General features: G+C 19.8%; 2 protein-coding genes across 3 annotated transcripts; one reads left to right on the top strand and one right to left on the bottom strand.

The window, feature by feature from the left end:
* Positions 1-123: 123 nt before the first annotated feature.
* LOC127281369 (uncharacterized) lies at positions 124-22,088 on the top strand. Its single transcript, XM_051305054.1, has 12 exons — positions 124-459; positions 848-1,007; positions 1,173-1,835; positions 1,920-3,266; positions 6,147-6,284; positions 9,595-10,210; positions 10,378-10,634; positions 10,762-11,298; positions 13,069-14,920; positions 17,074-18,759; positions 20,313-20,554; positions 21,144-22,088. The coding sequence occupies exons 1-12, from the start codon at positions 296-298 to the stop codon at positions 21,312-21,314; spliced, it is 7,833 nt and encodes a 2,610-aa protein (XP_051161011.1). The 5' UTR covers positions 124-295; the 3' UTR covers positions 21,315-22,088.
* On the bottom strand, positions 3,757-6,092 carry LOC127281394 (uncharacterized). 2 transcript variants are annotated; one of them, XM_051305091.1, is made up of 5 exons: positions 5,948-6,092; positions 5,471-5,767; positions 5,262-5,377; positions 4,558-5,151; positions 3,757-4,064 (listed from the first exon to the last, which is right to left on the bottom strand). In XM_051305091.1, exons 3-5 carry the CDS (start codon positions 5,317-5,319, stop codon positions 3,850-3,852), a joined length of 867 nt encoding a protein of 288 aa, XP_051161048.1. In that variant the 5' UTR covers positions 5,320-5,377; positions 5,471-5,767; positions 5,948-6,092; the 3' UTR covers positions 3,757-3,849. The 2 variants fall into 2 exon arrangements, with proteins under 2 accessions (XP_051161048.1, XP_051161049.1); XM_051305092.1 differs by lacking the exon at positions 3,757-4,064 and having other exon boundaries at positions 5,014-5,151.
* Positions 22,089-22,782: the final 694 nt, after the last annotated feature.

Here is a 22,782-nt window from a genome sequence, read left to right as displayed (position 1 = left end):
ACAAATTCTTGCTTTATTATTATTATTATTATTACGCGGATTTATAATACATAATAATTAATGTATATATAACATTTGACACGTGAAAGAGAAGCATGACTCACGTAGTAAGTGGGGTGCGTTCCGTTCGTCATATATAGTGATTTCAATAAATATGCATCTGTCAACAATGTTGCACATTTTGTACTCTCGTCTTTTATTATTTTATTAATTGGTAAAAAATTTGATTTTATTATTTAACAAAAAAAGGACAATTTTTCTGTGATTTTTTTTTTTTGAAATTTAATTATTAAAAATGTCAGAACAATTTGAACTATTGGAAATTGACAAGTGCATTATTTCGAGGTTATGGTATACAGCATCAGTTATTTTAAATAGCAACAATATAGACAGTGATTATTTAAAAAATTATACAAAGGATGAAATAAATAATTTACGTACTTTAATTATATCGTCAATGTAAGTTTTTTGTTTTTATTATTCGTGTAACATAACCTCACTTTTTGGAACGCATGTTTATTTATATTTCTTATTGTTAACGATTTTTGGGTAAATTTTTTTTTGTTTTTTAATATTTTATACCTTTTTTCTCCTTTATGAGGATAAATTTTTGAGGAAATGGAAATATTAATTTGGTCCGAACCTCAATTTTTTTTCCCCCCGTCAAATAAGTTTAAAGTTCATTATTTTTATATATTTAAATTTTTTTATTGTATTTGAAATTATATTTGTGGCTTTTTTTTATTTTTTTTACTAATTTAATGTTTTTCTTACAAAACTATTTTTTTTTTCGTTATAATTTTTTTTTTGTTTATAATTATATAAAAAAAAATATTGTTATTTATAGCGATAAAGAAGATTCAAATGAAATCAAATGGATCAGTAATAAGATTTTATTATCTCTTGATAAAAGAAATTCCGCTGAAGTGCAAAAGGAACTCGATTCCATACAGTTTACAACAGCCTTGAAATTAATTGACGATCAAATTACCGATCACGTGGAAAAGGTTTTCTTTTTTTTTTTCTTTTAAACATTTTTTTCTAAATTTAAATTAGAAAATCAATTTTTATTTATTTTTTTTTCGATTTAATTTCGAAAATAGAAAATTAGAAAAAAAAATAAAAATTAATAATAAATAATTAATTAATAATAAAATATTCTTACTCTCTAGGAATTAAATGAATTATTCGAGGCTCTCACAAATGTAAAACAAAATTTTAATGAAAAAAAAAAAATATCACAAGAGAGTTTAAAATTTTTGTCAAATAATTTAAAAAATAAACCACAATTAACATGTTGGCTTATTAATCAATTACTTTGTTTATGGCCAACAACATTTCCATATTCCGATGATATTCTACAGGATTTATATTTAATTGCATTAAAATCAATAATTGATGATTATAATAAAGAAAATAATTTTTCATTAAATGAAAAAAATTATTCTCACAATTTATTAATGAGGGAAAAAAAATTATTTCACAATAATAATAATTTTTCTAAATTATTGTGTATTTTATCAAAATTGGAATTAATTGAAAAAAAAGAAGATGAACTTATTAAATGGCTTTATCCATATTTATTAAAATTTACAAATAATAATAATGATGCAATTGAATTGTGTTTTTATTCAAGAAAAAATTTAAAATTTCTCAATGAATGGAATAAATTTTTAGATAATATTAATGGACGTTTTGAAAATCCAAATAATTATGAAAGTTCATTAAAAATTGTCAATGCTATATTTTTTAATGATAATAATTATTCAATTAATTCAAAGGAATTAGCAATGAGAATATTTCGACGACAATGTCATTGGATGTCGGATATATTGGTAAATATTTTTTTCAAAAAAAAAATTTTTTTTAATTACGAAACTAGAAAAGAGAATTTTTAAAAACAAAATTTTTTTTTCCAGGAATTGTGCAACACTCTTTTAACAAATAACGATTATGAAAGAGTAAAAAAATTACTCTCTTGTTCGCCATTAAATAATCTTTGGCCATCGTTAATGTTTTATTTTCTTGCAAATTTCCCTCATATTCCAATAATAATGACATCAATCGAAACATGGGAAAAAAATGTAAAAATTTGTCATACACTCAATTTTCTTCACGAACAATGTGATTTTTCACAAAATTCTCTCTTATCACCATTCAATGAAATTATAAAACAAAATTTAAAAATTTGCAATTTTATTCTTGAATCAAAACAAAAATTATTTGCAAATAATTTTTATTCCACGTCCATTGAATCAACAACATTATCAGTGAAAAAAATTTTCAAACATTTGGAAAATTTCTCCTGTCTACATGTTTTAAAATCAAATATCAATTTACATGATGAAAATTATGAGAGTGTAATAAAATTATTAAAAAATACAAATTATAATGCATCGAATATATTTCATGCATATCGTACATTATTGTGTGCATTAAAGGGAATATTAGCTTGTGAATTGTATAATTGTAATGAAATTGAAAATAATTTCAATGAAATGGAATTATTAATTTCAACAATTTTACCATTTAAATTACGAATTGAAGTGATGGAGAATATTTTTTCACTTCTTTTTTTAAGATTTGAAGATTTTGTTGATTCGGAAAAAAATTCATCAACTGAAAATGATGACGATGATGATGATGAAGATAGAGAAAATAAGAAAGCAACTTCTGCTTTGGAAAATTTAGAACAAAGACGATTTGGTTTTATTGCAAATAAATATACAATAAGGGAAATTTTGGAAAAATTGAAAAATTCCATTCGAACAATGAAAATTGATATTTTGAAATTAAAAAAACCTGATGTGGAAAAATTGGAAAATTTTAATAAAGCCATTGATGATGCACATTGGAGATTGGAATTTTTGACAAATGATGATTTTGTAAAAAAAATTTCAACTGATGATGATAATGGAAAAATTGAGACGAAAATTGTGAATATTAGTGGGAAATTTAATTATACGACAAGACGTAAGAAGGCATTTTTTTATAAAAAAATTGGCGATGATAGTTCATCGAATGATGATATTGATTTTGTGAAATCAGATTTGGAATTTAGTTCAGAATCAGGATCACTTGATAATGTATTAAATTTGAGGCGTCGAAAGAAGAAAAAGAATTTTATTAATAATACAAATAATATTGTGGAAAATAAGGAAAATAATTCGAAATTTATTATTAATATTATGTTAATGCCAAAGGAAAGTTGGATTTTACAATGTTTATGGAAAAGGGATCATTTGAGAGCTCAACAAATTATTGAGGTAAAATTTTCTTTTTTTAAAATAAGGATTTTTATTTTAAATTACAAAAATTATGAATTTTTTTTTTTTTAATTACAAAGAAATATGAATTTAAAAAAAAATATATTTCTAAAATCTTCTAAACAAAATTCTATTTTTTTTGTTTGTTTTAATATTTCAAAATATTCTGAATGTTTTAGAAATAATATTCTAATTTTTTTTTTAAATATTTAAAAATATTCTAAAATTTAAAAAAAAATATATTTCTAAAATCTTCTAAACAAAATTCTATTTTTTTTTGTTTGTTTTAATATTTCAAAATATTCTGAATGTTTTAGAAATAATATTCTAATTTTTTTTTATATTTTAAAAATATTCTAAAATATATTCTAAATTTTAAATAATTTAAAAATATTCTAAATTTTTTTTTTAAATATTTAAAAATATTCCAGAAATGTTGTAAATTAATATTTTAAATTGTATTTTTAAATATTTAAAATTTTGTGTTTTTTTATTGGAAAATTTTAAATTGTTTTTTTTTGTATTTATTTAATTATTTATTTATTTTTATTAATTGAAAGGAACAAAAAAAAATGGAAGATTATTAAAGATTTCTTATTTGACTTTCCATTTGTCCATAAGCGTCAATTTCAAAAAGTGTTGCTTCATATTTTTCGGTATCGATTTTTAAAAGTTTACCGTCTTTTTCTTTTTTCACTAAAATTCCCGGTGGATTTTCGGCAAAATATTTCTTTTCATTCAAAATCACTTCTTCGGGATAACAAAATTCACAACAGCAACAACAACAACAACACCAACCTAGAATAAAATTTGAAATTCATTTAAAATTTTTTCATTTTTCAAATTTAATTTAATTTTTTATTAATTTATTTTAATAATTTATTTTCTACTATAATTGTAATTTTTTTTTCCTTTTTTATTATTTTAATTTACTTTTCATTATAATTGTAATTTTATTCCCTTTTTTGTTATTTTAATTTATTATTTCATTAAAATTTACTTTTTATTATAATTTAATTTTTAATTTTTAATTTTTAAAAATTTATATTTAATTTTTTTTTAAATTTTATATTTAATTTTTTTATTATTTTAATTTACTTTTCATTATAATTGTAATTTTATTCCCTTTTTTTGTTATTTTAATTTACTATTTCATTAAAATTTACTTTTTATTATAATTTAATTTTATTTAAAAATTTTATATTTAATTTTATTTAAAAATTTTATATTTAATTTTTTTTAAAAATTTTTTATTTCACTTTGCATTTAATTTAATTTTTTTTTAAATCACCTCTTTGACACCAACAAGCAATAGAAATGGAAATATAGAGAAGAATCCAAAATTTCGTAACATTCCAAGTTCTTTGAAGAGCTTTTAATAAATCCAATAAGCTTTTTATATTTTTATAAGCATTCGATAAACATTCAATTGTTTTTGGTCCAATGAAAAATGATTCAATTTTTGTGCAATTTAACAATTTTTTGATTTTTATATTTTTCCCATTATTTTCATTTAAACTTTTATTATTTGCTTCTTTGAAAATTTGATTATTTTTCATAGTGACATTTAAATTTTTATTTATTTCCAAACTTTTATTATTTACAACAATTATTGTTGTTGTTGTTGTTGTTATTATTTCCTCGAAATTTTCACTTTCCGTGTAAATAAAAATTTCATTTTTCCTCTTCATTTCGTCGATTTGTTGTAAATATTCATTTTTCAATTTCTCATAATCATAATCATTTGGAAATTCTTCAGATGACATTGTCATTGTTTTTTTTGTAAATTCATGATTTCTCTGATAATAATCAGTGTTAATTTCTTGAGTAGTGAAAAAATATTCCTCTCTTGTAGTTAAATTTTCATTTGAACCTTGAAAAAAATCTGAATCATTTGATTCAATTAAATTTTCCTCATCATTTCTTTTCATTCGTTTACTATTTTTATAATTTTTATTATTTTTATTATTTTTATAATTTTTATTATCTACATACCCTTCATTATTATTTTTACGAGTTGATAAAAATTTTTTTCTCCCTCCAAAAATTGCATTTTTCAATGATAATTGTTTTTTCTTTTTCAAAAGAATTTCCGGTGCTTTGTATTTTATCTGTGCAAAAAAAATTTTGTTTATGATAAAAATTAAATTAAAATTTGGTATTAAAATTAAAAAAAAATTGTTTTTAGAAAAAAAAAAAAATACCTTGTCTAGTGTTTCTTTAAAACCAGCAATAAATGGTTTTGCCTCATCGTTAATAATATTTCGTTCGACAATAATTGGATGAAAATGAGAATTTCGGGAAAATTTTACAATTTTTTTCAAAGCATCAAATTGACGATTTTCATTTTTCACATGATAATGTAGTGGTTGATATTTTTCTTCATCATCCGCGAACGATTTAATTTCATCTAAATCTTCTATTTTAAGCATTTCATTTTCATTCTCATCGTAATTGTCGTCTGAGGAAATTTCAAATATTTCCTTGTCCCTTAAATCCACCTGTTTAGTAAAAAGGAATTTAAGTTCTTTTTTTTGAAATTGAAAATAACTTTCTTTGAAATAATAGCGTAAAAATATGAAAAATAATTTATACTTTATAAAATAAAATTTATAAATGATTTGAAGAAAAAAAAGAAAATGACTAAAAACTAAAATTGAAAAAAAAATGTAAATTATTACCACATAAGAAGGAGGTAGAATACAATGTAAATATTTTATTTCTATTACGAGGATAATTAAAAGTAAATTCCAATTAATAAGAAATAAATTAGTCATGATAAATGATTGTAATATTATTTTTCGTTATTTCTATATTTGTTTTTTTTTTTTTTAATTTACTTTTGGAATAAATTTTTCACAATTTTTCTTTTGTTTCAAGATGTTTGACATGAAGGGTTCGCAACTTGATGGCGAAGTTCGATTTTCAAATGCGATTCGTCACTTTCGACGGGATTTAAATAATTATTTAAATCCATCAGACGTTGTTGATTCACCAGCAATTCATTCGATACTTCACGTAAGAATTATTAAAAATATTTTCTATTTTTTAATTTAATTTAATTTAAAACTATCAACTAATTTAACATGTTTTTATTAATTTATTTGGGGCGAATGATTGTCCCATAAAAATTAATAATTACAATTTTCATTTTAAAGAATTTTATAATATAACTAGTAAAATTAAACGCGCGCCAAATTGAGTATTTACTTGTTTGTTATAAAGAAATTAAAGATTAATATTATCAATAATAATTTAATTTATTAGAATATTATTACATATTAAATGATAATAATGAAAATTATATGTTTACAAGCCTCGGATTATACGCCTTTTTTCAAAAATACGACTTTTATCGACTTATTTTAATAAAATGCGACATTTTTCTTTTACATTTGAAAAAAAATGTAAATAAAATACATTTTTTTTAGTATAAAATTTAGATCTTCTTCAGATCTTCTTCAATTCAATTATTTAATAAATTTTGAACTAAAATGATTCTTCACTAAATTAATTATTTTTAATAATTTTAATAACATACATCACAAATTCAATTATATCAAAATTATTTTTCAATTAAAATTTTTATGAAATTTAACAATTGTTTATAATTTAAAAAAAAATATCACAATAAAATTGAATTATTTTTTGAAAAATTTCAATTCAAAATAAACTAAAATTCAATTATTACCCAAAATTTTAATTCAAAATCAATTAAAAATCCAATAATTATCCAAAATTTTCAATTTAAAATTTAATTATTTACCAAGTTTTCAATTTAAAATGAAATAAAATTCAATTATTTTCTAAAATTTCTATTCAAAATTAATTATTTAAATTTTCAATCAAAAATGAACATAAATTAAATTATTAACCAAAATTTTCATGTAAAATTCAATTATTTCCCAAAATTTTCAATTCAAAATGAACTAAAATTCAATTATTTTCCAAATTTAAAATCAAATAAAATTTCATTATTCTCAAAAATTTTAATTCAAAATTAATTGAATTTTCAATAATTTGAATTTAAAAGTATCTAAAATTTAATTATTTCTAAAATTTTCCATCGAAAATTTGATTTTTCAAAAATTTAATAATTTCAATTATAACTCTATGGAAATTCAATTATTTTTAACTATTTTAATAATATTCTTTGAAATTTCAACTATCTGAAACCATTTTTCAATTAAAAATAATTTTCAAATTATTGAATTTTGTCCGCATTTTCTAATAAATTTTTAGTGAAATCATCTAAAATTTTAATTCAAAATCAATTAAAATTCAATAATTATTAAAAATTGTCAATTTTAAATTTAATTTTTATTTACCAAGTTTTCAATTTAAAATGAAATAAAAGTCGATTATTTTGTTTTTATTTTATTTTGTTTATTCTATTCAAAATTAATTATCCAAATTTGCAATCAAAAATGAACTTAAATTAAATTATTATCTAAAATTTCAATTAAAATTCAATTATTTCCCAAAATTTTCAATTCAAAATGAACTAACATTCAATTATTTTCCAAATTTAAAATCAAATAAAATTTCATTATTCCCAAAAATTTGAATTCAAAATTAATTGAATTTTCAATAATTTGAATTTAAAAGCATCTAAAATTTAATTATTTTCCAAAATTTCAATTGAATTTCAATTATTTTCAAAGTATTTATTTCAAAATCAAAGAAAATTCAATTATTTTCAAAAATTTCAATTCAAAATCAATTAAAATTCAATTATTTTCCAAAATTTCAATTCGAAATCAAATAAAATTCAATTATTTTCCAAAATTTCAATTCAAAATCAAAGAAAATTCAATTATTTTTAAAATTTTCAATTCAAAATTAAATAATATCAAAGTTTTTAATTCAAAATTAAATATTATCAAAATTTTCAATAAAAAATCAAGTAAAATTAAATTATTGTCCAAAATTTCAATTGAAATTCAATTATTTTCCAAAATTTCAATTCGAAATCAAATAAAATTAAATTATTTTCCAAAATTTCAATTCAAAATCAAAGAAAATTCAATTATTTTCCAAATTTTCAATTCAAAATCAAATAACATTCAATTATTACCCAAAATTTTCAATTTTAAATGAAATAAAATGTAATTATTTTAAAAATTTTCAATTCAAAATTAATTATTATCAAAATTTTCAATCAAAAATCAACTAAAATTGAATTATTATCCAAAATTTCAATTAAAATTCAATTATTTTCAAAAATTTGAATTTAAAAGCTTCTAAAATTTAATTATTTCTAAAATTTTCCATCGAAAATTTTTTGAAATTTAATTAATTTTAATTTAATTTAATATAATTTCATAAAAATAGTTTTCAAATTATTGTATTTTGTCCGCATTTTCTAATAAATTTTCAGTGAAATCATCTAAAATTTTAATTACAAAACACTTAAAGTTTCAATTAATTTCAAAAATCTCAATTTCAAATCTTTCAAAAATTCTATTAAATTTAAAAAATATTTTCCAAAAATTGTTTGATAAATTATTTTTAGTTCTGTAAAATTTAATAATTGTTTGAAAATTAACAATATTTTTTGAAATTTAATTATTTCTAAAAATTTCAACTTTAACCCATCGAAAAGGATTATTATTAAAAAAAAATTTTTTTATTTAAAAATCTGTAAAATATTTTTGTTAAAATAAAAAACAAATCCACTTTTTTTTGGAATATAAATCGACTAAAACGACTTTTTGTGTCTTTAAGTTGATTCAAGGCCTGTTTTTTTTAGAATTAATATTTAATAGGTATTTGTTGGCCTCTGGTACCTTAAAAATTAATTTTTAAAAATAAATTTTTTTCAAATTACTATCTTGTACGATATTTCCTGGCGCATTTTTTTTCTCATCATACATTTTTTGTATTTGTATACAATTTTTGAATCAATATACAACTTTAAAAAAAATTTCGTTGGTAAACGTTGTGTACTTCAGCTTCGTGAATTGAATTTTCGAATTTGGAATTTTAAAGAAACTTATTTCGAAATTTGGAAACAGAATTATACAACTTTGGCAAAAATGAGAAAAAGAATTGTCAAAATTTGACATAAGATTACTATTCAAAAAAACACGTGAAATCAGAAAAGGCCAACTTCAAGTTAGGACAGAAGGACAGACCAAGCATTTTATTATTATATAATAATTATTTTTTAGACGAATTTTCAGTTTTTGAATTACCAATTTACAGAATTAATTTTAATTAATTTAATTTAATAATTTAATTTTTTTGCTTAATTATAATTCCAATGAAATTATAATTAAAAAATTGACAAAAAAAAATATTTTGCCACCAATTTTTTTTTTTTTAGAATATCAAACAAGCCGCTCACGATGGCTTTCAAACCTCACGTATAACAGGACAATTGGAAACATTTTTAGCAGCACAAGAGGAAAATATTTCATTATTAAAAATTGGAAATTTTGATAAACAAGAAATTTTAACATTTACAATTGTTGATTTAGCATTAACATTAAATGAAAATCGTCATACATCACAAATTATTTGTGATGTTGCTGCAAAACATTTAAAATCATTGAAAAAATTACAAAATACAATAAATCATGAATTTTTCACACGTATACATCAATTAATAAATGATGATAAATTAAATTTATCATTAATGGAAATTTTTTCCAATGCAATGATACCATTAAATTTAAAACAATGGAAGGAGAAAAATAATTTTTACACTGAATTAAATGAAAAATTACAATTATTTAAAGAGACACAAATTATTAACGGGGAAAAAAATGTTTATTCTTCAAATAATGATAATTGTCAATTATTACAAAATAAAAGTAATAATTTGATATTAGGTGAAAATTATTATCAGGAAATAATGCATTTATGTGAAAATGAAAATGAAAATGATTATTTAAAAATGGTTTATTTACATTTAAAAATTCTTCAGACAATTATTAATGGTGAGTTGATTTTTTAATTATTTATTTATAAACATTTTTTTACTGAATTTATTATAAAATATTTTATAATTTAAAGAAACGAAATTAATTAATTTCATTATAAATAATAATTAATTATTTATAGTTAATTTATAAAAAATATTTAAAACTATGTTTTTTTCATGTAGATAATAATATAGTTATGACGGAATCGAATATTTTGAAAAATCCATTGGACTCGTATTTTGGACATGAAATATTTGATTTAAATGTTGAGCCAAGTGAACTTGAGACAATTGCAAATAAACTTCAAGTGAATTTAGTTCACAGTATTCTTGTGAATTGTTGTCCAAAACTTTCGTGTGACAATGAAAAAAAATGCAATGAAGAAATTTCCAATTCCAAATGGGGTTTTATTGTTTTAAATTCAAGAATCGAGGAAATTGTAAGTTTTATCACAAAATTTTATTTGCCACTGAAAAATTTTTTTACTTATTTATTTTTTTTCAAATTATAAATTTAAATTTTGTTTTAATTTTTTTTTCTTTTCTTTTAATTTTTCTTTATTATAGAAAAATCATGAGGATTTTGCCTTGGATCCAAATCTCTATGTATCGGAAATTTTAACTGAACTTTTGTCGCTTTTAAAAAAATTATCATCAAATGCATCGACATTGAATGCCAATGAATTGTCAATTATTGGAAAAAATCAACAAGTTAGAGAAATTTTACAAAAAACACAAATTTTTGCCACACTTGATTTAAGTGAATTATTAGATGGACATCATACATTGGCATTTTTTTTAAATCTTTGGAATCTTTTATTTTTACATTCCAATTTATTTATATGGTCACAAGATATATCGTCAAATGATTTACGTCATTCTATTTCATTAATGATTATTGGCTATGAAATTGGTGATTTGGGTTTTGTTACATTATCAACATTAAGAATAAAATTACTCGGTGAATTGAGATGGAATTATTTACAATTATTTGAAGAAATGGAAAGTCTCAATGAATTGGCGTGGCAGGATTTAGATTTAATGATTGATTCAAGATCAATATTTGCAATGGCAAATGAATTTTCCGATTCGCCAATTATTAAGGTATTTTGAAATTTTTTAAAAAAAAGAAAATGTACAGGCCTCGGATTACACGACTTTTTCGACTTTTACCGACTTTTTTTCAAAAATACGACTTTTTTCGACTTATTTTAATAAAATGCGACTTTTCGACTTTTTTACAAAATTTTAAAACAAAATACATTTTTTTTTTAAAGATACAATGCAAATCTTCTTTAAATCTTCTTTATTTCAATTATTTAACAAATTTTTAACTAAAATTCTTCCCTAAATTAATTATTTTTAATAATTTTAATGAAATTCTTCACAAATTCAATTATCTTTAACTATTTTTGAATTAAAATTTTTATGAAATTTAATAATTGTTTATAATTTAAAAAAAAAATTAGCAAATAAAATAACAAAAAATGTTTAATTCAAAATCATTTGAAATTAAATTATTTGCAAAAATTTTAATTATTTTTAATAATTTTTTATAATATTCTTCGAAAATTCAATTATCTGAAAGCAGTTTGCAATGAAAAAAAAATTTGAAAGTTCAATTTTTGTGTGTAATTTCTAATAAATTCTTCAGTTATTTTCAAAAATTTCAATAGAAATTCAATTATTTTCAAAATTTTAAATTCAAAATCAACTAAAATTCAATTATTTTCCAACGTTTCAATTCAAAATCAATTAAAATTCACTTATTTTCCAATATTTCGATTGAAATTACATTATTTTCAAAATTTTCAATTAAAATCAACTAAAATTCATTTACTTTCAAAAATTTTAATTCAAAATCAACTAAAATTCAATTATTTTCAAAAATTTCAATTCAAAATCAATTGAAATTTAATTATTTTAAAAAATTTCAATTTAAAAGCTTCTAAAATTTAATTATTTCTAAAAATTTCCATCTAAAATTTTTTGAAATTTAATAATTTCAATTATAACTCTTTTGAAATCAAATTATTTTTAATGATTTTTATAATATTCTTCGAAAATTCAACTATCTGAAACCATTTTTCACTTAAAAAGTTTTCAAATTATTGTATTTTTGTCTGCAATTTCTAATAAATTTTTTAGTAACAGAAATCATGAAAAATTTTAAATTAAAAATCACTTGAAATTCAATTTATTTCAAAAATCTAAATTGTAAATCTTTGAAAATTCAATTACTTTTTGAAAATGTTATCTATAAAATTATATTTGATAAATTATTTTTAGTTTTTGTAAAATTTAATTATTGTCTGAAAATTAACCAAATCTTTTGAAATTCAATCATTTCTAAAAATTTCAACTTTAACTCTTACAAAATTATTATTATTTAAAAAAAAAAATTTTTTAATAAAAAATCTGTAAAACTTGATTAAGTTTTTGCCTGAAATTATTTTGATCATCAAAACTAAAAAAACTATGACAAAATTTGTAATTCGAATAAATTGCTTAAATCAGACTTCAACAAATTATAAAAATGTTACTTCAAGAATTTTTTTTGGAAATTTGTTCTACTTAAATAAAATTTTGAAAATTTGTCTTACAAATTTAATTGTGAAATATTGGAAATAAATTTTCTTGATAATATTTTTATAGTATTATTCTCATTACAGAATTAATAAAATGAATTTAATTAACATTAGTTATTTAAAGTAAAATATTCATTAACCAATTCAATTTTGTTAAAATAAAAAAAAATCGACTTTTTCGACTTTTTTTGGAATATAAATCGACTAAAACGACTTTTTTTGTGCCTTAAAGTCGATCCGACGCCTGAATGTATAATAATTAATTTTCTACAATTTTAATTTTTAGGTTTACAATCCACAAACTCTAAATGATGATTTAAATAAATCAATGTTTGACTATCTTGAACATTATAAATCGAAAGAAAAAGAAATTACACTTCCTGTGATAATTTCTAAATTTCTAAATTATAAAAAAAATAACACTGAAAGAAATGAAAATTTATCATCATTGTTAAATGATTTAAAAACAAATTGCCAGAATAATGAAAATAAATCAATTTACAAATATGAGATAAAATTTCACTATTCAAATGATGAAAAAAATGAAAATAATGAAATAATTTTCAATATTCCCGAATGGAAGACAAGAATAATAAAACCATCGTTATTAAATTATCTCAAGGGACATTGTTGGTTATTATCGTATCTCGTTGAACGTATACATGAAACATCGATAATAAATTTTGATAATCAACAACGAATTTCATTTATGGAAAATCTTTTAAATTCCCCATGGATTAAAATTTTATCTTCATTATTCAATGATAATTGTTTATTAGCAAGTTGTTATGAAAATTTAGAATTAAATTTATTATGGAATTATTTTCAACAATTATTGGAGGAAAAAAATTATTGCCAATCATTATTAATAATTAATGCATTACCTGATTATTTATTAAAAAATAATATTGAATTACAATGTTTTAAAGATCGTATTTTAAGTTTAATGAGCGGAAATTGTTTAAATAATGAAATAATGATTTATATTTATCAAATTAATGATATTAATACATTGTTGCAAACAATAATGTTTAATATGCAAAATTGGCCAATGGAAATATGTGAAGAATCATTAAATCATGCATTAAATCATAATGATCATGAATTATTACCAGAACATTGTAAAATAAAAATGAATGAAACATTATGTCGTGTGAGAATATTTCGTAAAATATCACCATATTATTTAAATGATTTAAATTTAACAAATGCAACATGGTTTGATGTTGTTAATTGTACAGAAAAAACAGATCCAACACGTGTTATACAATCATTAATAAATGAAAATAAATTTGAATTATGTCTTGAATGGTTGGAATTTCAAAGTTTTTCATCAGAAATACATACATTAATAACGCAAGATTTATTTTTTGGTTTATTAAAAAATGATGATATTAATTTTAAACATGCTGGTAAATTATTGCGTGCATTGCCATTAATTCAATCATTAACAATGTGTAAGGGAATAATGGAGAATTTAGAAAAAATAAATGCATTAAAATTTATTGTTGAATTTCTCATTGATAATTGTCGTAGTGAGGAAAAATTAATTTATCGTAAAGCATTGATTGGCATTGAAATTTTAAATAATTTAGATATTAAAGAACAATCATTATATATTGGTTTAATAAAAGAACCGCTATTAATGCTTGAACAATTATTAATGAATTGTAAATTTGAAACATTACAAAAAACATTAAATTCAATTCATGATAAATTGGAGGAGGCAAATTTATCAATTGAAAATTTTGATTCTATTATACGTTTTTATGCTGGTAAGGCACTTGATTTTCGTGTTACATTACAAAAGGATAATAATATTGGTGGTATAATTGAGATAAATAAATTGAAAGATACACAATTAATTGATAATCAAGATGATGAATTTATAATGCCTGTTAATGTACCGACAAAAGATGAATGGATACCAAATGATAAGGCAAAAGAATGTAGTAGTTGTAAAGAGGTGATTTTTTCAATGTTTAATAGAAGACATCATTGTCGAAGATGTGGACGTGTTGTTTGTGCAATGTGCTCGGAACATCGTATGAGAGTTAATGGATATCCAAATTCAGTATTGGTGAGAGTTTGTAAGGATTGTAAATTACAAGCGACATTGCAACAACATATTGTGATTGGTGAGTGAAAATTAATTTTTTTCATTCTTTCTTTCCTTCTTTTTTTTCAAAAATATTACATTTAATATAAATTAATTAGAATTAGATTTCAGATTTATTTTCTCCATTGTATACTTTTAGAAATATTAAATATTCTTCTTTCCAGTAAGCTTAAAAAAGTAAAACTAATTATAAATTCATTAGTTATTATTAATCATAAATAATTAATTATTATTATTTAATTCATTATTAATACATAATTTTTATTATTTATTTATTTATTTTACTAATAGACGGGCTTATAAAAAAAAAGAAATGCCTTTTCGTACTAAAAGTACATAATTATATAAAAATTGAAATTGTTAAACAAATTAATTAATTTATTAATTATTAATTATTAATTAGTTATTATAAATAATGTTCTTTCGAATATTCTAAATTTGTAATTTTTTTTTAATATTATTTATTTATTTATTGTTATACCAATAATTGAATTTTTAAAAACACTTTATTACAATTATTTAAAAAATAATTTATTAGATTATTGTTAAAAATAATCTTGAAACAAATTTGAAAAAAATTTGAAAAAAAAATGAAACTTTTTGTAAATATGAATTTTTTGAATAATTTTCTTTTTTTTTACAAATTACAAACAGTAACTGAATTTAGAAAATTTTTGTTTTTACTAATTTTCTTTATTATATAAATAAATAAATTTTTAAAATTAGTTTAAAAGTATTGAATTTATTTAAGAATTTATTGAAATTATAAAAAAAAAAAATTGATTTTGACGAAGAATTTTAAATAAAAATTGATAAATAATTAAATTTTTGAAGACTTATACTTTCAATTTTTAAAATAATTGAATTTTTTTTCCCTCAAATTTTCTTATTTTATTTATTTTTTTTTAATTTTTTACTCAAAATTTATTATTTTATTTTTATTTGGAAAGTAATAATTTAAAAATTTCTTATTCTGGATTTTTGCTTTCAATTTGTCTTTAATCTTCTTTTCTTTTTCTGGAAAATTTTTCTTTTTAAAAAAAAAAAAAAAACAAATTTTTTCCTTTCAAATTCTTGTTTTATTTTAAAAACCTTTCAAAATACTCGATCTTTCTTTTAATTTTCTTTTTTCTTTTCTTGTTCTGCAAAAATTTTTCTTTTTTTTAAAAAAAAAAACCATTTATTCCCCTCAAATTCTCATTTTATTTTGAAAATCTTCCAAAATACTCGATTTTTCCTTTCAATTTTCTTTTTTCTTTTCTTTTTCTGGAAAATTTTCCTTTCTTTCAAAAAAAATAATTTATTTCCCTCAAATTTTCATTTGATTTTGAAAATCTTCCAAAATACTCGATTTTTCCTTTCAATTTTCTTTTTTCTTTTCTTTTTCTGGAAAATTTTCCTTTTTTTTAAATAAAATAATTTATTCCCTTCAAATTCTCATTTTATTTTGAAAATCTTCCAAAATACTCGATTTTTCCTTTCCATTTTCTTTTTTCTTTTCTTTTTCTGGTAAATTTTCCTCTTTTTTTTTTTTTAAAATAATTTATTCCCCTCAAATTCTCATTTTATTTTGAAAATTTTCAAAAATACTCAATTTTTTTTTCAATTTTCTTTTGTATAAAATGTTTCCTTTTTTTAAAAAAAAAAACAAGTTTTTCCTCTCAAATTCTCATATTTTTTTATTTGTTTTAAAATTCATTAGATATTTTATTTTTATTTCAAAATAATTTAAAAAAAAGAACAATTTAATTATTTCAATGTTATTTGAATTTCAATTTTACTGAATTATTATTTAGTTTTCGGAAAAAAAAAAAAATTTGTTACCTATTTTATTTTTATTTTCAAAATAATCCAAGAAATTCTTAAATTTTTTTTTTATTCAAATTCTCATTTTATTTGAAAAAATTTTCCTTTTAAATTTCTTAAATTTTATTTTCTTTTCCAGAAAATTTCCTTTTTTTAAACCATTTTTTTTTTTTTTTCTTTGAAAAAATAAAATTTTTTTCTTTTCTTTTTTTCTTATTTGAAATTTAAGAAATAATTCAGATTTTAAAATGAAAAAATTCGATTTAATAAAAAAAAAAAGGAAAAAAAAATTCGTAAATTTAAAAGAAAAAATAGAATTTTAATTTGTCTTTTTTAAAAAAATAAAATTTCAATTTTTTTTTTCAGGCTCTTCATCGGCGCCAAGTAGCGAAACCCTCGAATCATGGAAATTAACAATCGACGAATCATACAATCAAACAGTGAGAGATGAATTTTCCTTTGAATATGCGCCAAATATTTCCTTTTGCCTGGCAATATTAAATCTTCATTCCGATCATAAGGCCTATACAACATTTCTTCTCGATCAATGTGATGAGATGAAAAAACTTTTACAACCAGTTGAAGGCGGTAAAGTAAATCCCGAAATTGATCATGCATTAATAATAAAAATGATACGCTCATTATTGGTAGCGGCAAAAGTAAAATGTGCCAAATTAGGATTAAATGCAGGCCTAGCGCATTGTGATCGTTTTTTATCGCAAGTCGATTTAATAACAACACTTGTACAATCAGATTGTCTTTCATTGATACCATGCGATGATCTTGATGATCATGCATTACGTAAATTACGCGATCTTTTAACTGAAAAAGAACAATGGACACTTGCACTTGATGTGAGTACAAAATCAGGTCTCGATACACAAGGCGTATGGGCAGCATGGGGTAAAGCATGCCTTAAAGTTGGTTATTTTGATCGTGCACGCGATAAATTTGCCCATTGTCTTGATAAGGCAATAAATAATGAAAATTATGACGATTGGGTTATTTTATCACATCACGAATTAAATAACGATGATGATGATAATAATGGTAAAATAAAAAAAGAAAAAATTTTAAAAAATAATCGTCCATTAAAAAATCCACCATTATTAATGGAAATATTACAAATTCTTGAAAATTTAAGTCTCAATGGACAGGATTTTAAATCAATGACAAATGCAGCGCAAGAAATTTTAAATACATTAAATAGTTTAAAAACAATAAGTCAAGGAAATTATTCAAATATAATTAATCCATGGAATGAAACAATTTATTATAATGAAAGTATTTATTATTTATTAATGTACGGTAGTGCAAGTTCAATATTAGAATTTTTTGTTAAACAAAAAGAATTTTTAAAATGTCTTGATTTTGTTATTGACAATGATTTAGATTGTGAATTATTTTTCACATCGATTTATTTAAAGGCATTAAAATGGGAAATTATTGAATTATTATTGAATACAATGAAAATGAAAGATGATAGTTTATTAATGTGGAAAAAATATTTAGTTTATATTTGTCGTAATTTGGAGAAGAAAAATTTATTAAATACACTCTATCATTTACAATTGTTTATGAAGGATTATATACGTGCGGCAATGACTTGTATAAGATTTTATAAAAATGATTCACGTACATATGGTGATTTATGTGAGAGGACATTTTGGTTGTTTGAAGCGCAAAATCATTTGGAGGCTGATTTAAAATTGGAAAATTTTAATGGTCATCGAAAAAGAAGAAAAAGTTTGAATTCATCGAATTCATTGATTATGGAAATGGATGCATTGGAAATTGATAAGCATATTAATACAATATCGCGACAAATGGAGATTGCAAAATTTTTAGGTGCCGCTGAAAAAGAGGGAAGGGGAATTGGTAAATTTTTGGGTTATTTAGCTGATATGGATAGTACAACTGAGAGTGTTGAGAGACAAGAATTGCCAACATTATTTGGTAATCAACAACAAAAAACACAACTTGCAGTTTTGGCAATTTTATGTGGACGTGATGTTGAGGAGGGATTTGGAATTGCTTTTCGAATTATGCAAGGTACGTGTTTTTTTTTTTTTTTATAATTTTAAGTTTCAATTTTAAAGAAAGATGAATTTTTGCTAATTTTATAGTAAAAATTAATTCTTTTTTATGTAAAAATTTGTAGAGTAAATTTTTTTAATTTTTACTCTTATTTTTAATTAATAATATATTAATCAAAAACTATCAATATTAAACGCGCGCCAAATTGAGTATTTAATTGTTTGTTATAAAGAAATTAAAGATTAATATTATCAATAATAATTTAAATTTATTAGAATATTATTTCATATTAAATGATAATAATGAAAATTATTATTATATGTTATTAAATTATATATAAAATTGAATTATTTTCCAAATTTTCAATTTAAAATTCAATTATTTACCAAGTTTTCAATTTAAAATTAAATAAAATTCAAATATTACCCGAAATTTTAATTCAACATCAACTTAAATTAAATTATTATCCAAAATTTCAATTAAAATTCAATTATTTTCCAAAATTTCGAGTCAAAATTAATTATTATCAAAATTTTCAATCAACAATCAACTAAAATTAATTATTATCAAAATTTTCAATCAACTAAGATTAAATTATTTTCAAAAATTTTCAATTTAAAATTCAATTATTTACCAAGTTTTCAATTTAAAATGAAATAAAATTCAATTATTTTTTAAAATTTTTATTCAAAATTAATTATCGAAATTTTCAATTAAAAATGAACTTAAATTAAATTATTATCGAAAATTTCAATTAAAATTCAATTATTACCCGAAATTTTAATCCAAAATCAACTTAAATTAAATTATTATCCAAAATTTCAATTAAAATTCAATTATTTTCCAAAATTTCGAGTCAAAATTAATTATTATCAAAATTTTCAATCAGCAATCAACTAAAATTAATTATTTTCAAATTTTCAATCAACAATCAACTAAAATTAAATTATTTTCAAATTTTCAATTTAAAATTCAATTATTTACCAAGTTTTCAATTTAAAATAAAATAAAATTCAATTATTTTTAAAAATTTTTATTCAAAATTAATTCTCGAAATTTTCAATTAAAAATGAACTTAAATTAAATTATTATCGAAAATTTCAATTAAAATTCAATTATTACCCGAAATTTTAATCCAAAATCAACTTAAATTAAATTATTATCCAAAATTTCAATTAAAATTTTATTATTTTCCAAAATTTCGAGTCAAAATTAATTATTATCAAAATTTTCAATCAGCAATCAACTAAAATTAATTATTTTCAAATTTTCAATCAACAATCAACTAAAATTAAATTATTTTCAAATTTTCAATTTAAAATTCAATTATTTACCAAGTTTTCAATTTAAAATAAAATAAAATTCAATTATTTTTTAAAATTTCTATTCAAAATTAATTATCGAAACAATGCCAAAAAAATATTGAAAAATTTTAACCAACACAAAATAATGTCAAACAATACATTTAAAAAAAACAAAAGACCTATAACAAATACTAACTTCAGGTGTGGACAGAATGAACGAATGATATTCACGATTATTAATCAAAAATTATTTTCTTTTTTTAGATTATAATCTTCGCTCGCAAAAAGTTTATTCATTAGTTGGTCATGTTTTGGCTATTGAGAAGAAAATAAATTCAATTGAACAATTAATAAAATGCTGCCGCAGTTCTGGTGCTGTTGATTCAATTGCAATTTCCGATCGTATTTTAGCGCATTGCGTTAAACTTCTTTTAGGTCCATCGTGCACCGAAGCAAGAGATCAAGTGAATTCTCTAATTAGACTGATTACTGATGTAGAATTAAAGGTATTTTATTTATATTTAATATCCAAATTTTCGTTCTGTAATTTTGATTTTCTTAATTTAAATCGCTTATAAGTAAATTACTTTTGAGTAAATTAAATAACTTTTAAATAAATTAAAATATTTCAAATTTTAAATCTAATAGAATTTGAATTTAATTTTATAAATTATTTAAAATTTCCGTTTTTTCTTATTAAATAAAACAGAATAGTAAATAAAAATTGAAATTAAATTTTTTTTCTAGAGGCCAAATGAATTGAAATATTTCAAATTTTAAATCTAATAAAATTTGAAATTAATTTTATAAATTATTTAAAAAATTTCGTTTTTTTTCTTATTAAATAAAACAGAATAGTAAATAAAAATTGTAAAAATTTTTTTTTAGAGGCCAAATGAAAATTTATTATATTTTAATAGAGAAAAGGAAGAAAAATTAATTTCTTTTTTTTATTTATTTATTATAATGAAAATAGTAATAAAAATTATTATTTTAATAGAGAAAAAAAGAGAATAAATTTCCTTTTTTTTTTTGATTTTGTTTCGAGAAATTTGGGAATAAAATTTTTTTGTATTTTAAACGAAATTTTTGCAGATAAGTTCCTATATTGAAAGTCGACAATTGAAAGCCGCATATCTTCTCGCAGTGAAACATTCGAGGGCAAATGATATTCGACGAATTTTAAAAGAGGCTGACAGACTCGGACAAAACGCAATAAAATCCATTTGCACCAAATGGTTACAACAAACTCAAGGTTCAAACTAAAAAAACTATTTTAAATGTCTTTTTCCCCTTTTTTTAAATATAAAAGCATTTTTTTTACAATTGTCACAAATTAGACAAAAAAAAAAATAATTATTAACTTTTCTCTCAAACAAAGAAGAAAAGAGTTTTTAAAAAATAAAAGAGGTTTTTTTTAGAAAAACTAGAAAATAAGAAACTAATATTATAGATATTATGCAATATAAAAGACTAGAAATATTATTTAAATAAATAAATATATATATATACCTATATATATATAATTTATTTTCTTGCTCATTTTTTACAAACTCGATGATTAATTTTTAAAGATGAGAAAAAAAAGAATGAAGTTTTTGAAAAATGATTTTTTTAGATTTTTAAACGCACTATATAATAATTATTATTAATTAAAAGACAATATTTATATTATATAATAATAATAATATTAATAATAATAATATTAATAATAATAATAATAATATTAATAATAATATCGTAACAAATAATCGCTTTCGAAAAAAATAGACTGCAGATAAAATTATTTGTTACGGGCTGTGATACAATTTTTCGCGTAAAATAATTAAAAAAAAATGCGCTAAATAGGAAATAAGTTATTTTGTAAAAAATTAATAATAATTTTTATTTAAGTCTCAAATTTTCCTTTGTTTTTCCTACGAATAGTTAGACACACAAAAAAAATAATTAAATCTAGCTAAAAATTTTTTTTTGTCACACTTCGAGATCTGAATATTTAAAAAAAAATTATGTAATGCGAAAAAAAAAAAAATAAGAAAATATTCGATGTGAAAGGTTTGATGTCTTTTTTTTTGGTAAAAATTGAGAATAAATGTATTCATATTGAAGTATCTATTTTTTTTGTTCTATATTTTTCGAGTAAAAAAAAACCTTTCTTTATTTTCTACAATTAAAAAAAGAACTTGAAAATTACAAAATTTAATTATTTCTTCAGAAAAATGTAATTAAAAACAAAAATGATGGGAAAAAACGTTTGTAATTTTTTTTTTTAGTTCCGATAATTAATGGGTCAAAATTTAATTGAATATTGAAAATTAAATTCTAAATTTAAATTGAGTAATAATTTAATTATATAGCAAATAATTAAACTAAAGAAAATTTTTAATAGTGAAAAAAAATTAAATTCCAAATTAGGAATTGAATTTAATTTCAATTTATTATTTTTTTTTTTAATTTTTAAATGAGAAAATAATCATATTTAAACATTTTTGTATTTTTACTTTAAAACAATAATTTTATTTATTATTATTTATTATAATATAATTGTATAGATACAAATTTTCTTTTTAAATAAAATTTTAAAAGAACAGTTTTCTTTTTTGTTTTATTCTTTTCCTTCTTTAAAATTGTATTTATTTTTCCAGTGAGGAAAGATTCATTTTGAGAAAAAAAAAAGTGTTCGACGAATTTTCAATAAATTAAATAGAATATTATAAAATAAGACGTATGAAAA

The sequence above is a fragment of the Leptopilina boulardi genome, unplaced genomic scaffold, assembly GCF_019393585.1.
Source record: "Leptopilina boulardi isolate dan_hultmark-lab unplaced genomic scaffold, ZJU_Lbou_2.1 LbouV2_266, whole genome shotgun sequence".
Taxonomy (NCBI): domain Eukaryota; kingdom Metazoa; phylum Arthropoda; class Insecta; order Hymenoptera; family Figitidae; genus Leptopilina; species Leptopilina boulardi.
This window is presented reverse-complemented; position numbering and strand designations above follow the sequence as displayed.

Coding starts and splice junctions, on each gene's coding strand:
- LOC127281394 (XM_051305091.1), bottom strand. CDS start 5,319: ATGCAATTTTTGGAGGGAGAAAAAAATTTTTATCAACTCGTAAAAATA. Junction 5,152..5,261: donor CGTAAAAATAATAATGAAGG/GTATGTAGATAA, acceptor CAAATGATTCAG/ATTTTTTTCAAGGTTCAAAT. Junction 4,065..4,557: donor TGCTTGTTGGTGTCAAAGAG/GTGATTTAAAAA, acceptor ATTTTATTCTAG/GTTGGTGTTGTTGTTGTTGT.
- LOC127281369 (XM_051305054.1), top strand. CDS start 296: ATGTCAGAACAATTTGAACTATTGGAAATTGACAAGTGCATTATTTCG. Junction 460..847: donor ACTTTAATTATATCGTCAAT/GTAAGTTTTTTG, acceptor TGTTATTTATAG/CGATAAAGAAGATTCAAATG. Junction 18,760..20,312: donor TGCTTTTCGAATTATGCAAG/GTACGTGTTTTT, acceptor TTCTTTTTTTAG/ATTATAATCTTCGCTCGCAA.